Genomic DNA, 16,532 nt, shown 5'->3' with positions numbered 1-16,532 from the left:
TGTATTATATAGTTTATCTTTTACTTCTTATCAATGACAACGGCATCATATAGTTAGTACAGAAAGGTGGTGGATCTGAATGTATCAGAAAGATTACCAAGACTATGATGCAGCTCAGAGTCCCTAATATTCCCAAAAACCGCCAACCCTCTCCTGCCCTTAGTCAGTCTGCTAGGTACCACCCCATACTCACACTTCTAAGAACACACACAGTAATTAGAGGTCGGAATAAGGGATCTTCGTTAAGGAGGTAACCCCCGAACCTTGTTGGTACTCGGTTCTTCCCCTAACTCTGTGTGTGATCAGCGGTGCTTGTATGTGTTCCTACCTTTTTGTAGTGGGTAACGTGGTCCCTAGTGGCTCTCTCAGCTGTTCTAATGGCAAAGGCGGTGGTTAACAGAACCTGGTATGAGCCTTCCCAACTGGTCTGCTTCCAGTCTTTTCTCCTCAGGGACTGGATCCACACCCAGTCTCCTGGTTGGATTGAGTGAATCACCTTCTTCTGTAATTCACCTGTTGGACACAAAATCTTGGACATACGGGTATGGTTAAAACTTCTTGACGCTACCCATCCCTTTAGCGGGATAATTGTCATCAACAACCCCTGAATTGCATACCGCCACATTCAAATAATATTACTAAAAATATTTATATTCATGAAATCACAAGTGCAATATATCAAAACACAGTTTAGCCTTTTGTTAATCCACCTGTCTGGTCAGATTTTGAAAATATGCTTTACAGCCAAAGCAAGACAAGCATTTATGTAAATGTATCGATCGCTCAACAAAACATTATGAACACCTTGTATCAAGTAGCTTGGTCACCAAAATCAGAAAAGCAATCAAATTAATAGTTTACCTTTGATGATCTTCAGATGTTTTCACTCACGAGCCCCCCAGTTACACAATAAATGTTCCTTTTGTTCCACAAAGATTATTTTTAAATCCAAAATACCTCAGTTTGTTTGGCGCGTTATGTTCAGAAATCCACAGGATAGAGAGGTTACGACAATGCAGACAAATTCCAAATAGTATCCGTAATGTCCACAGAAACATGTCAAACGTTTTTTATAATCAATCCTCAGGTTGTTTTTAAATATATAATCGATAATATATCAACCGCAACTGTCCTTTTCAGTAGGAGAGGGAAAGGCAATGGCTGCCCAAACTCTGTTACGCCAAGCAAAACGCTGTTGGCACCTGGCCATACAATGACACAATGTTATCTTTCTCGCTCATTTTTCAAAATAAAAGCCTGAAACTATGTTTAAAGACTGTTTACACCTTTAGGAAGCAATAGGAAAAGGAATCTGGTTGATATCCCTTTAAATGGTGCAATGGCAGGCTATGGAACATGGAGTTTTCAAAATAGAGGCCACTTCCTGGTTTGATTTTCCTCAGGGTTTCGCCTGCAATATCAGTTATGTTATACTCACAGACAATATTTTGACAGTTTTGGAAACTTTAGAGTGTTTCCTTTCCTAATCTGTCAATTATATGCATATTCTAGTTTCTGGGCCTGAGAAATAGGCAGTTTCAAATGGGTACATTGTTTAGCCAAAAACAAAAATCCTGCCCCCTACACTCAAGAAGTTAATAGCTTTTAGTTTATTGAGAATTTATTGAAAATACAGTAGATGGTTTTTTGATCAATTATTGAATTGGAATTTAAGTTTACATCCTGAATTGACTACCTTCGATTGAACTTGAATCAAACCCTGGTGGATAATTTTAGAGCATTCTCTACTATTAGCATGTCTAATGTATACTTCCTCATCAGTCCCTGCCAACACACATCCTTTATTCAATGCTGCTGCTGCTACTATTAGCACATGCATATACAACGCTGTAGCAACATTGTGAAAACGTCCAATCCTCCATAAATTCTCTGTTTGTTATAACCCTCTTATCAACGCAATCAAATAATTTGGTTTTGACCAATCACCTATAGTGATTGAATGTAAAACCCGGATCTGAGTTTTCTGCATTTAATTAACTTACTAACGGGATACTATTGGACCAGTTATGTCTGGTCGTCACTAGTTACCACAATCGCAAAGTAATAAACCCTGCCTATTTCTACCGTTTCTCTTCTTAATATATTTTAAACCGAACCCTAACCTCAACCCTAACCTTAAACCCAATGCTAACCTTAAGCCTAACCCTAACCTTAAATACATTTTTGTTTTTATACATTTTTACAGTATGTGAGTGACCGGCTTGATTCGGTATTATGTAACAAAATGTTTAATTATGTTTTTTACATTGAATAAAAGCAGAGACACAGAGCTACAAAATAGTATATCATACACTGCATTTGAGGAACAATGGGAAAGTAATTCTGCTTTGAATGAACTTGTAGCCTCACTTTTGAGAAAATGGCCTTTGAATGTTTTGGTACCTACTGGAGAGCTCTTCGTGCTCCACCGCTAACTAGCTAGCCATTTCACATCGGTTACACTGGCTTTTCTGTGGCTAAACCAACTAGGCTCGTAATTTAACAATTTTATTTGTATTTACAGATGGCATACATGTTTGTTATTAAGGCACATGAAAGTTCACATTTTCCAGAAGGCATTTTAAAGATTACATTTAAATGTCTCTCGTGTGAGGTACACCTAGTTTCCTGAAACGGGTGACATACAGCCAATTTTGATTTTGTTGCTGTGGTAACTAGTGGAAATCGTTATGTCTGGATAACGTTCACCTAATGTTCCTACAACACCGTAGAACCCCTGAGATGGGGAGCAAAGATGTCCATCAGATCTCCTCCTTGTGTCTCTCTGTCCCATAACCACCCATTCTGTATCCTCCTCACTCCTCACTCCTCATCCTCCTCCTAGCTGTCTCAACCATAGAAATCCAATTACAAAATCAAGTCAATGTTCCATGATGGATGGACCGGCTTCCAAATTGGGTGTAATTTTATTTCTATGGTCTCAACATACTGTTCAAGATGTACATTAAACATGTTCTCTATATTGACACTCCTTTAACATGTAACATGTAGGCTAACATGTAACATAATTTTTCTTAGCCTGGTCCCAGAACTGTTTGTGCTGTCTTGCCAACTCCTTTGGTCATTGTCTGTTTGGGATGAACAGATCTGGTACCAGGCTAGTCTGTTCTCCCCGGATCCTGCTGTTTCTACTCTCCTCTGGCTAATGTAGCTACATGCTAATGCTATCTTCCCCGATCTCCCCCCTCCCCCTCCCTCCTCGTCTCCCCCCTTCACCACCTTCCTTTGCAATGTAGCAAGCAGAGCAGCTGTTCACTCAGATGAACAACCCTGTAAGTCCTTTGCTCCATCTGGAGCTCTCTGTGGTGGCACATATTGAAAGCATGAGGACACCCACCAAAAGCTTCTCTAAAACCCTGGAACATGCTAGCTAGCTAGTGCGTAATCGTGTCATGGCCACATGGTCTCAGTCCCACTGTCCCTGGTATCTCTTTCAGATAATGTAGACATGTTGATCTTTACACTGTATAAGTATGATTTAGCTCTCCAACTGCACGCACATTAGCCTCTGTTCTGGGTGAACAGAATGTGAAGTGAGCATTTAGCTTATCGTTTATCTTAGCATTTATCTTAGCATAGCTTTAATCTGTATGACCACACAGTTGCGGTTCTATTTATTTGCATCTTGATAGCCTAACCTACTGTTGTTGCTCAACCATTGGTCTCTGTTAGAAAGAATTGTACAAAGACCTGTACAATGGTGATATAATGTGTTTTTTACTGTGGTTGAATGTTTCTTACAAAGCTTCATAGCAAAAAAAGCTGAGTTAACTGAAAGTTACGGATAGTTTCTTCTTCTATAGTGTTCTCACATCCGGCATCATGACTGATAGTAAGATGCCAAGATATCAGTCAGCTCTGTACCATTATTTTAACAAACTCAGAATTAATAATCAACACATTTTTTATCTAACTGTAGGCCTTGCATACAGTTAGTTTGCCTATAGAACTGTGTCCCAAACAGCAGCCTACTCCCTACATAGTGCGCTACTTTTGAGCAGGGCCCACAGGCAAGTCCTAGAGGTACACGCCACCCACTTCTGAGACCTTTAGATTCCCCCCAAACTGTTGGTGCTCACTTTACTCCTCATGCTTGAAATATGTCACTTGTTGTCACTGCTGGATTGACCTAAATCGGTTCATGTGGAAAGCATTGCAAAGATTGTCTTCCCAGCTGTGTTGGTTTGCATGCTATAATTTGTCCTCCTTATTATCGCATGCTTTGTTTGCTCGTCACTGTTTGGCCCCCTTCACTGTCTCCATGTTAATAAGTGGTCAATAGAACAGAGGCCTAATATTAACCTTCTAACACTGGGAATGGTTGACGTGGCTCACTGTGGGGGTCTATATTTATCTAGTCATGCTCTGTGTTGTGTTGCTCTGTTGTGTTGGTCTGTTGTATTGGTCTGTTGTGTTGCTCTGTTGGGTCTATTGTGTTGCTTTGTTGTGTTGCTCTGTTGGGTCTGTTGTGTTGGGCCTGTTGTGTTGGGTCTGTTGTGTTGGTCTGTTGTGCTGGGTCTGTTGTGTTGGTCTGTTGTGTTAGGTCCGTTGTGTTGGGTCTGTTGTGTTGGGACTGTTGTGTTGCTCTGTGACTGTCAGCGTTGTCGATGTGTTGTGTAATTCTGATCTGTGTTGTGTACTTCTGTTCTGTGTGTTTGAAAGATGACTCAAGCTGTTCAGTTTTTACTGACTGGTGGTCAAAAGCCTTTCCTCTTTCAGTGACTTAGACACACTAGAGGTGATCAGGTGTGATTATCCAGAGAGACATGAGAGCAGAGATGAGTGATTCTACCAAGTGATTATAACAGGAAGGACAGGGCTCAGAGTAGGAGTGCTGATCTAGGATCAGTTTAATATTTTAGATCATAATGAATATGATTATATGGATCGCAGATCAGCACTCCTACTGGGAGATGCTTTGTGGTTACAGGCCCTGGTCCTGTCCTTCCTATACACACATGGCCTGTTTCCCCAACCCAGATTAATCCTGCTTCTAGACTAAAGGGAATTCATGCTAAATGTTGAATCTCCATTGAAAGTGCTCTTTTGACCAGGACTAGGCTTAATCTGTGTCTGAGAAACTGTCCCACAGTCCACTTTGGCTCCTAAAAAGTTATTGTCATGAGGTCAACAAGTCTGTAAGAAGCTAATCAGGAAAACTAACGATACTAAATGACAGATGTACAAATCTCAACTGTTCTATATCGCTTGTTTTTCAAGTTAGCATTAGCATATTGTAACAGGCACAAGCAGCCTTTAGTTCTAATCGCTATGGTACACTAGTCTCACAGAACTGAGCTAAATAACAGCCTCAGTCAGAGCTAATGAGCCATAGCAGTACTGATGTCCCCTGTTCACTATGCTTTATTTATACATTACAGAGAGAGGGAAAGAGGGAGAGAGGAGAGTGAGAAGTTCATAAAAGACACTAACTGTTGAGCTTGTCTGTTCTGGGTTCTCTCCCCTTTCTCCTATTTGTGAGAGTTTGTGCGTGTGTGCATGTCTGTGCGTGTGTTCCATTTGTGTGTGTGTTTTTTTTCTTCTTTTCTTTTTCTCTCCATGACCATGCAGAAGGCCCATGAGGTCCAGCAGCAGCAGGTGGGAGTGGGCTCCAGGGGGAACCCAGAGTATGTGGAGCGGGAGCAGCGAGTCAAGGTCCTAGAGAAGGAGGTTTCCTACTATAAGGAGGAGTCTGGCAAGGCCCAGGCCGAGGTGGATAGGCTACTAGCCATCCTCCGAGAGGTGGAGACTGAGAAGAACGACAGGGATAAGAAGATCGCCGAGCTGGAAAGGTAACTGGGCTATACTACCCTTAGCTTTACATTTCTATGGTACTCAGCGGAAGTGCTTTATATTTACAGATATATCAAGTATATACAGTGCCTTCGGAAAGTATTCAGACCCCTTGACTTTTTCCACATTTTGTTATTCTAAACTTGATTACATCTTTTTTTTTCACTCACCAATCTACACACAATACCCCATAATGACAAAGCAAAAACAGCTTTTTATAAATGTTTGCTCATTTATAAAAATAAAAATAATAAAAAATCACATTTACTTAAGTATTCAGACCCCTTACTCAGTACTTTGTTGAAGCATCTTTGGCAGCTATTACAGCCTGGAGTTTTTTGGGGTATGATGCTACAAGCTTGGCACACCTGTATTTGGAGAGTTTCTCCCATTCTTCTCTGCAGATCCTCTCAAGCTCTGTCAGGTTGATGGGGATTGTTGCTGAACAGCTATTTTCAGGTCTCTCCAGTGATGTTAGATTGTGTTGGGCTCTGGCTGGGCTACTCAACGACATTCAGAGACTTGTCCCGAAGCCACTCCTGAGTTGTCTTGGTTGTGTGCTTAGGATTGTTGTCCTGTTGGAAGGTGAACCTTCGTCCCCGTCTAAGGTCCTGAATGCTCTGGAGCAGGTTTTTATCTCTGTACTTTTCTCAATTTATCTTTTACTCGATCCGGACTAGTCTCCCAGTCCCAGCTGCTGAAAAACATCCCCACTGCATGATGCTGTCACCACCATGCTTCACCGTAGGGATGGTGCCAGGTTTCTTCCAGACATGACGCTTGGCATTCAGGCTACAGAGTTCTATCTTGACATGGTTTGAGAGTCTTTAGGTTCCTTTTGGCAAACTCCAAGAGGCTGTCATGTGTCTTATGACCTTCTGGAAGGTTATCCCATCACCACAGAGGAAATCTAGAGCTCTGTCAGAGTGACCATCAGGTTCTTGGTCACCTCCCTGACCAAGGCCCTTCTCCCCTGATTGCTTAGTTTGGTCAGGTGGCCAAACTGTCTCGGAGCTCTACGGACAAGTCCTACGACCTCATGGATTGGTATTTTGCTCTGATATACAGTCAACTGTGCGACCTTATATAGACAGGTGTGTGACTTTCCAAATCATAACCAATCAATTGAATTTACCACAGGTGGACTCCAATCAAGTTGTAGAAACATCTCAAGGATGATCAATGGAAACAGGAAGCACCTGAGCTCAATTTCGAGTCTCATAGCAAAGGGTCTGAGTACTTATAAGATACATATTAATACATTTGAAATACAGTGCCTTGCGAAAGTATTCGGCCCCCTTGAACTTTGCGACCTTTTGCCACATTTCAGGCTTCAAACATAAAGATATAAGATATTTTTTTGTGAAGAATCAACAACAAGTGGGACACAATCATGAAGTGGAACAACATTTATTGGATATTTCAAACTTTTTTAACAAATCAAAAACTGAAAAATTGGTCGTGCAAAATTATTCAGCCCCCTTAAGTTAATACTTTGTAGCGCCACCTTTTGCTGCGATTACAGCTGTAAGTCGCTTGGGGTATGTCTCTATCAGTTTTGCACATCAAGAGACTGACATTTTTTCCCATTCCTCCTTGCAAAACAGCTCGAGCTCAGTGAGGTTGGATGGAGAGCATTTGTGAACAGCAGTTTTCAGTTCTTTCCATAGATTCTCGATTGGATTCAGGTCTGGACTTTGACTTGGCCATTCTAACACCTGGATATGTTTATTTTTGAACCATTCCATTGTAGATTTTGCTTTATGTTTTGGATCATTGTCTTGTTGGAAGACAAATCTCCGTCCCAGTCTCAGGTCTTTTGCAGACTCCATCAGGTTTTCTTCCAGAATGGTCCTGTATTTGGCTCCATCCATCTTCCCATCAATTTTAACCATCTTCCCTGTCCCTGCTGAAGAAAAGCAGGCCCAAACCATGATGCTGCCACCACCATGTTTGACAGTGGGGATGGTGTGTTCAGCTGTGTTGCTTTTACGCCAAACATAACGTTTTGCATTGTTGCCAAAAAGTTCAATTTTGGTTTCATCTGACCAGAGCACCTTCTTCCACATGTTTGGTGTGTCTCCCAGGTGGCTTGTGGCAAACATTAAACGACACTTTTTATGGATATCTTTAAGAAATGGCTTTCTTCTTGCCACTCTTCCATAAAGGCCAGATTTGTGCAATATATGACTGATTGTTGTCCTATGGACAGAGTCTCCCACCTCAGCTGTAGATCTCTGCAGTTCATCCAGAGTGATCATGGTTCTCTTGGCTGCATCTCTGATCAGTCTTCTCCTTGTATGAGCTGAAAGTTTAGAGGGACGGCCAGGTCTTGGTAGATTTGCAGTGGTCTGATACTCCTTCCATTTCAATATTATCGCTTGCACAGTGCTCCTTGGGATGTTTAAAGCTTGGGAAATCTTTTTGTATCCAAATCCGGCTTTAAACTTCTTCACAACAGTATCTCGGACCTGCCTGGTGTGTTCCTTGTCCTTCATGATGCTCTCTGCGCTTTTAACGGACCTCTGAGACGATCACAGTGCAGTTGCATTTATACGGAGACTTGATTACACACAGGTGGATTGTATTTATCATCATTAGTCATTTAGGTCAACATTGGATCATTCAGAGATCCTCACTGAACTTCTGGAGAGAGTTTGCTGCACTGAAAGTAAAGGGGCTGAATAATTTTGCACGCCCAATTTTTCAGTTTTTGATTTGTTAAAAAAGTTTGAAATATCCAATAAATATCGTTCCACTTCATGATTGTGTCCCACTTGTTGTTGATTCTTCACAAAAAAATACAGTTTTATATCTTTATGTTTGAAGCCTGAAATGTGGCAAAAGTTCGCAAAATTCAAGGGGGCCGAATACTTTCGCAAGGCACTGTAAATTCTAAAAACCTGTTTTTGTTTTGTCGTTATGGGGTGTTGTGTGTAGATTGCTGAGGAGTTTTATTTATTTAATACATTTTAGATTTAGGCTGTAATGTAACAAAATGTGTAAAAAGTCAAGGGGTTTGAATACTTTCTGAAGGCACTGTATGTCTTATAATAGACAAATATATATATTGATGTTGAGTAGTTGGAGGTGTGGCGTAAGCATGGAAGTGCTATGGATAGAGAAACAGACAGAATTATAGATAAAGATTAGCATATTTATTGAACTGATTATCAGACTAACACCATATACCTGGGTTAACGTCTAAATGTGCTCTTGTGTAGTTAATCTACTCTCTCATCCGGTCTTTGTTGATATGTGGATGTCACGTCATCCTGTAAATCTTGGACTGTACCCCCCCCCCCCCCCCCCCCCCCGGGTACTATGCTGGCTGATAGTGAAAATCTACATCATACCTAGTATGAGTATTGATGAATAGAACATTTCATCTTTAGACTTTGGATTGGCCATTTTAGTGTACAATTTTTCAGAAAAGGGTATGTCCAGGTAGGTCAAACTGTATGTGCTCGCCACATGAGCATCCCTTAGCAGTAATACGGTGCCATTGCATTTCAGTGTGTCATTCTCATTCTTCTTCCATATCCGTCTCTCTCTCTCTCTCTCCAACACTTTCCCCTCACCAATGCTTCTCCTCCTACTCCCCCTGTCACAGCCCCCCTCACCTTGCCCCTGTCCCTCGTCCTGGCCCCGTCCCTCGTCACGGTCCCGGTGGTAGAGCTCCCCCTGACCCGCTCCCCCCTGTGTCCGCTGCCCCCCAGCAGATTGGGGGCATGGTGTGGGACTTCCTGGGAAAGTGAGTGCTCTTCCCCTGGCACTTCAGCAAGGCTGCCCTCGTGGTTTACGTCTGCGACTGCACCTGCATATGGTCTCGCCTTTTAATTGATTTGGTTTGATTTGGAAGCCCATCGGCCCATCCGTGTTATGTAAAGATCACTAGATATGTTGTGCAACCTCTACAGCAGTAGTCTTGCAAAAGCCTGCGCCAGTAGTCATGTTGTATATGCATCTTTGTGCACGTGTGTCTGCGCATGTCTTCAGCCTGCTTCTCCACCCATGCCTGCACACACTTTACGACTCAATCTAACATATTTTTCCTTTACCTTTATTTAACTAGGCAAGTCAGTTAAGAACAAATTCTTATTTTCAATGACGACCTATGAACAGTGGGTTAAATGCCTTGTCCAGGGGCAGAACGGCAGATTTTTATCTTGTCAGCTCGGGGATTCGATTTTGCAACCTTTCGGTTACTAGTACTACACTCTAACCACTAGGCTACCTGCCATCTAAACAAGGAGCCAGGTAAACAAACTATATCAAAAAACGAATCTGTAGTAGCATGTATGAATCAATACTTTCATATTTGTATTAATACTGAACTTCTACTGTATTCATATGATTTCACATATGAAAGCCATAAGGATGTCATATATTTCTCATATACAGTATGTCAGTTTCAACACATGCAGTGCTTTCGGAAAGCATTCTGACCCCTTGACTTTTTCCTCATTTTGTTACGTTACAGCCTTATTCTAAAATGGATTTGTTTTCTTTTTTCTCATCAATCTACACACAATACCCCATAATGACATAGTTTTTTGCAAATGTATTAAAAATCAGAAATACTTTATTTACATAAGTATTCAGATCCTTTGCTATGAGACTCGAAATTGAGCTCAGGTGCATCCTGTTTCCATTGTTTCCATTGATCATCCTTGAGATGTTTCTACAACTTGATTGGAGTCCACCCGTTGTAAATTCAATTGATTGGGAATGATTTGGAGAGGCACACACCTATCTATATAAGGCCCCAAAGTTGACATTAGATGCCAGAGCAAAAACCAAGCCATGAGGTCGAAGGAATTGTCTGTAGAGCTCTGAGACAGGCTTGTGTCGAGGCACATATCTGGGGAAGGGTACCAAACAATTTCTGCAGCATTGAAGGACCCCAAGAACACAGTGGCCTCCATCGTTCTTAAATGGAAGACATTTGGAACCACCAAGACTCTTCCTAGAGCTGACCTCCTGGCCAAACTGAGCAATTAAGGAAGAGGGGCCTTGTTCACGGAGGTGACCAAGGAACCAATGGTCACTCCCATTTCCTCTGAGGAAATGGGAGAACCTTCTGGAAAGGCAACCTTCTCTGCAGCACTCCACCAATCAGGTCTTTATGGTAGAGTGGCCAGATGGAAGCCACTCCTCAGTAAAAGGCACATAACATCATCCCTACGGTGAAGCATGGTGGTGGCAGCATCATGCTGTGGGGATGTTTTTCAGTGGCACGGCCTGGGAGACTAGTCAGGATCGAGGGAAAGATGAACAGAGCAAAAACGTGCTCAAGAGCGCTCAGGACCTCAGACTGGTGCGAAGGTTCACCTTCCCACAAGACAACGACTCTAAGCACACAGCCTAGTCAACGCAGGAGTGGCTTCGGGATAACTTAAAACAAAATGTGAAAAAAAGTCAGGAGGTCTGAATACTTTTCGATTGCACCGTATATACTGAATCATATGTATTTCTTTTCATTTCCTGGATGATATTTAATTTGACAGTCTGTATGCCCTCTTCCCTCCCTTTACCATGAACTCACTCTCATTACAACATAGCACCATTATGGGATCTGTACTGTAGCAAATGCAGTACAGCTCCCATGTACCTTACACATAGACAATAACCAGACACTGATTCCACACACACATGTACACACATACGCGCATGTACACACACACACACACACACACACACACACACACACACACACACACACACACACACACACACACACACACACACACACACACACACACACACACACACACACACACACTTTTTGTCTGTGGCCTTTTGTGTTTTGGCTGTTTTGTGTAGCTTCTGTACACTCTTAGAAAATTGGTTCCATAATGGCTGTCCCCCTAGGAGAATCCTTTTTGGTTCCTGGGGAAAGGGTTCTGCATGGAACCCAATAGGGTCCTACCTCGAACCAAAAGGGTTCTACTTGGAAACAAAAACAGTTCTTCAAAGGGTTCTCCTACAGTCATGGTCAAAGGTTTTGAGAATGACACAAATGTTATTTTTCACAAAGTTTGCTGCTTCAGTGTCTTTAGATATTTTTTGTCAGATGTTACTATGGAATACTGAAGTATAATTACAAGCATTTCATAAGTGTCAAATGCTTTTATTGACAATTACATGAGGTTGATGCAAAGAGTCAATACCTCTACAATCCGCCCTGGCATGCTGTCAATTCACTTCTGGGCCACAACTTGACTGATGGCAGCCCATTCTTGCATAATCAATGCTTGGAGTTTGTCAGAATTTGTGGGTTTTTGTTTGTCCACCCGCCTCTTGAGGATTGACCAAAAGTTCTCAATGGGATTAAGTTAGGTCTGGGGAGTTTCCTGGCCATGTATCCAAAAGATCGATGTTTTGTTCCCCAAGTCACTTAGTTATCACTTTTGCCTTATGGCAAGGTGCTCCATAATGCTGGAAAAGGCACTGTTCATCACCAAACTGTTCCTAGATCAATCAATCAAATTTATTTTATATAGCCCTTCGTACATCAGCTGATATCTCAAAGTGCTGTACAGAAACCCAGCCTAAAACCCCAAACAGCAAGCAATGCAGGTGAAGAAGCACGGTGGCTAGGAAAAACTCCCTAGAAAGGCCAAAATCTAGGAAGAAACCTAGAGAGGAACCAGGCTATGTGGGGTGGCCAGTCCTCTTCTGGCTGTGCCGGGTGGAGATTATAACAAAACATGGTCAAGATGTTCAAATGTTCATAAATGACCAGCATGGTCGAATAATAATAAGGCAGAATAGTTGAAACTGGAGCAGCAGCACAGTCAGGTGGACTGGGGACAGCAAGGAGTCATCATGTCAGGTATTCCTGGGGCATGGTCCTAGGGCTCAGGTCCTCCGAGAGAGAGAAAGAAAGAGAGAATTAGAGAGAGCATATGTGGGATGGCCAGTCCTCTTCTGGCTGTGCCGGGTGGAGATTATAACAGAACATGGCCAAGATGTTCAAATGTTCATAAATGATCAGCATGGTCGAATAATAATAAGGCAGAACAGTTGAAACTGGAGCAGCAGCACAGCCAGGTGGACTGGGGACAGCAAGGAGTCATCATGTCAGGTAGTCCTGGGGCATGGTCCTAGGGCTCAGGTCCTCCGAGAGAGAGAAAGAGAGAAGGAGAGAATTAGAGAACGCACACTTAGATTCACACAGGACACCGAATAGGACAGGAGAAGTACTCCAGATATAACAAACTGACCCTAGCCCCCCGACACATAAACTACTGCAGCATAAATACTGGAGGCTGAGACAGGAGGGGTCAGGAGACACTGTGGCCCACTCCGAGGACACCCCCGGACAGGGCCAAACAGATGGTTGGGAGAAGTTGCTCTCGGAGGATGTGTTGGTACCATTCTTTATTAATGGCTGTGTTCTTAGGCAAAATTGTGAGTGAGCCCACTCCCTTGGTTGAGAAACAACCCCACACATGAATGGTCTCAGGATGCTTTACTGTTGGCATGACACAGGACTGATGGTAGCGCTCACCTTGTCTTTTCCGGACAAGCTTTTTTCCAGATGCCCCAAACAATCGAAAAGGGGATTCATCAGAGAAAATGACTTTACCCCAGTCCTCAGCAGTCCAATCCTTGTACCTTTTGCAGAATATCAGTCTGTCCCTGATGTTTTTCCTGGAGAGAAGTGGCTTCTTTGCTGCCCTTCTTGACACCAGGCCATCATCCAAAAGTCTTCGTCTCACTGTGTGTGCAGATGCACTCACACCTGCCGGCTGCCATTCCTGAGCAAGCTTTGTACTGGTGGTGCCCCGATCCCGCAGCTGAATCAACTTTAGGAGACGGTCCTGGCACTTGCTGGACTTTCTTGTGCACCCTGAAGCCTTCTTCACAACAATTGAACCGCTCTCCTTGAAGTTCTTGATGATCCGATAACTGGTTTATTTAGGTACAATCTTACTGGCAGCAATATCCTTGCCTGTGAAGCCCTTTTTGTGCAAAGCAATGATGACGGCACATGTTTCCTTGCAGGTAACCATGGTTGACAGAGGAAGAACAATGGTTCCAAGCACCACCCTCCTTTTGAAGCTTCCAGTCTGTTATTCAAACGCAATCAGCATGACAGAGTGATCTCCAGCCTTGTCCTCGTCAACACTCACACATGTGTTAACGAGAGAATAACTGACATGTCAGCTGGTCCTTTTGTGGCAGGGCTGAAATGCAGTGGAAATGTTTTTTGGGGATTCAGTTAATTTACATGGCAAAGAGGGACTTTGCAATTAATTGCAATTAATCTGATCACTCTTAATAACATTTTGGAGTATATGCAAATTGCCATCATAGAAACTGAGGCAGCAGACTTTGTAAAAATTCATATTTGTGTCATTCTCAACTTTTGGCCACAACTCTATTGGAATAGCCAAAGAATAATTTCAGGTTCTAGTACCTTTTTTTCTAAGAGAGTAGGAAGGTCCTGTCTTTAGTCCTTCTACTGCTGTGGGCACGCTGCTTCCCCTGCTCATTCCTGACCCCCATCTGCCCACCTCCACCCCAAACTCTCCCTCAGAACCAACCCATTCGATGTTCCGATACCTCCACCTCTAACCCTCCCCCAGAACCACCCTCACCCTTCTCTGTTTTGATACCTCCACCCCTCCCCCATAATCATCTTCACTCTTGTCTGTTCTGATACCTTCATCCCTAACCCTCCTCCAGAACCATCCTCACTCTTCACTGCTTCGATACCTCCACCCTACTACTAACAGTGATTCCCACCTTCTCTACACTGACCTCCGCCCTGATCTCCCTGCCCTCTCCACTTCCCTGTCTGGCTTGCTGTGCCCAATGTAAAGGCTAGCTCTCAGCCTAGTAGGCTTGTCTGCATGACTAGAGCTGCTGTGCTCCAGGTCAACAATGTTCTGCTCAGTGAGTGAGCTGTTTAGTAGGTAGGGTCTGTATGTACTGTACCCCCCCAGTTGTTTGGTTGGTCCCCCTCTGTCTGGCTGTCTGCCATGGCTCCCTTGACTGGTTCCCTTGCTGCCTTGCCCACTTGGTCTCCTCTTCTCCTTGCTGTTTAGCTATACTAGCTCTCTTGTCCCTCCCCTCCTCCTAGCCTAACCTCGCTCACCCCCCCCTCTCTCTATCACAGCTAGTGTCTTCTGTCCCCTTTTCTGACTGACTGCATGCCTGCCCCGCACTCACAGGCTGTGCAGCCAGCAGCTAATACAGGGCTCTAACCTGGCTGTCAGAGGAGAAGGTGTATCCTGTGCATCCCGCGTTAGCTATGTCTGTGTTTTCCAGTGACTGTTTCTCATTGGTGCCTCTTATGATGATGATGATCTCTCCCTGTCTGTCTCTGATTGTGTACACTTTATTCTGGTTATGGGTCCTCTGTTGTCCTTCTTTTCTGTTATGATACTAATGTTACATTTCTTTACTCTTCTCCTGTCTCCTGTTTCTGTCTGCTGTTTCCTCTTGTCCTGCCATCCCTCCTTACACCTCCTCCTCCTGTTCCTCCTGTTCCTCCTCTTCTCCACCTGCAGCCTAGCTCCCAGGTAAGTAGCGAACCTCCATTAGAATCCCCCTCCCCCCACCACCGGCCCCATCCGTACACCTGAGAGGTGCGACTTCCCCCCTACTATTCTAAATCTGGTGCCTAAACCTGTGAGTCATTTCAGAGATCTCTGAACATACTGTATTAACATGGACTTGTCTTTATCTCATCTGTGTCTCATATCTCCTGAATGTTGTTCATTGTTTTTGCATTTAAATTTCCGTGTCAACTACAGTACCTGCATGTCTAACCTGAGTGTATATTAGTGCAATCGGAAAGTATTCAGACCCCTTGACTTTTTCCACATTTTTTTACGTTACGGCCTTGTTCTTAAATGGATAAAATAGTTTTCCCCCCTCATTAATCTACACACAATACCCCATAATGACAAAGCAAAAAAAATGTTTTAAAAATGTTTGCAAGTTATCATTTACACATTTCCATAAGTATTCAGATCCTTACTCAGTACTTTGTTGAAGCACCTTTGGCAGTGATTAACGACTCAATTCTTCTTGGGTATGATGCTACAAGCTTGGCACACCTGTATTTGGGGAGTTTCTCACAAACTGTTTTGCAGATCCTCTCAAGCTCTGTCAGGTTGGATGGGGAGCGTCGCTGCACAGCTATTTTCAGGTCTCTCCAGAGATGTTAGATTGGGTTCAAGTCCAGGCTCTGGCTGGGCCACTCAACGACATTCAGAGACTTGTCCCTAAGCCATTCCTGCATTGTCTTGGCTGTTTACTCAGGGTCGTTGTCCTGTTGGAAGGTGAACCATCGCTCCAGTCTGAGGTCCTGGGTGCTCTCAAGCAGGTTTTCATCAAGAATCTCTCTGTATTTTGCTCTATTTACCTTTCCCTTGATCCTGACTAGTCTCCCAGTCCCTGCCCCTGAAAAACATCCCCACAACATGCTGCCACCACCATGCTTCACCGTAGGGATGGTGCCAGGTTTCCTCCAGACGTGATGCTTGACATTCAGGCCAAAGAGAATCTTGTTTCTCATGGTCTGAGAGTCCTTTAGGTGCCTCTTGGAAAACTGCAAGCGGGCTGCAGAGATGGTTGTCCTTCTGGAACGTTCTCCCATTTCCACAGAGGAATTAGAGCTCTGTCAGAGTGACCATCGGGTTCTTGGTTACCTCCCATCTTCCCGGATTGCTCAGTGTGGCCCGGGCGGCCAGCTCTAG

General features: G+C 43.4%; 1 protein-coding gene across 7 annotated transcripts in view; it reads left to right on the top strand.

Moving 5' to 3' along the window:
• The window catches only part of LOC110528436 (ERC protein 2), a 99,229-nt gene that overhangs the window by 69,723 nt on the left and 12,974 nt on the right, over positions 1-16,532 (top strand). For 3 of the 7 annotated variants that reach the window (XM_036984013.1, XM_036984012.1, XM_036984011.1), the window contains exons 12-15: positions 3,258-3,293; positions 5,593-5,813; positions 9,428-9,568; positions 15,339-15,350. In XM_036984013.1, coding sequence (XP_036839908.1) covers positions 3,258-3,293; positions 5,593-5,813; positions 9,428-9,568; positions 15,339-15,350 — 410 coding nt within the window. The remainder of the gene's footprint in view (positions 1-3,257; positions 3,294-5,592; positions 5,814-9,427; positions 9,569-15,338; positions 15,351-16,532) is intronic. The other 4 variants (XM_036984014.1, XM_036984015.1, XM_036984016.1 and 1 more) reach the window with 4 other exon arrangements.

The sequence above is a fragment of the Oncorhynchus mykiss genome, chromosome 7, assembly GCF_013265735.2.
Source record: "Oncorhynchus mykiss isolate Arlee chromosome 7, USDA_OmykA_1.1, whole genome shotgun sequence".
NCBI lineage: Eukaryota > Metazoa > Chordata > Actinopteri > Salmoniformes > Salmonidae > Oncorhynchus > Oncorhynchus mykiss.
Note: the sequence above shows the minus strand (reverse complement) of the source record. Positions and strands in the feature narration are given on the sequence as shown.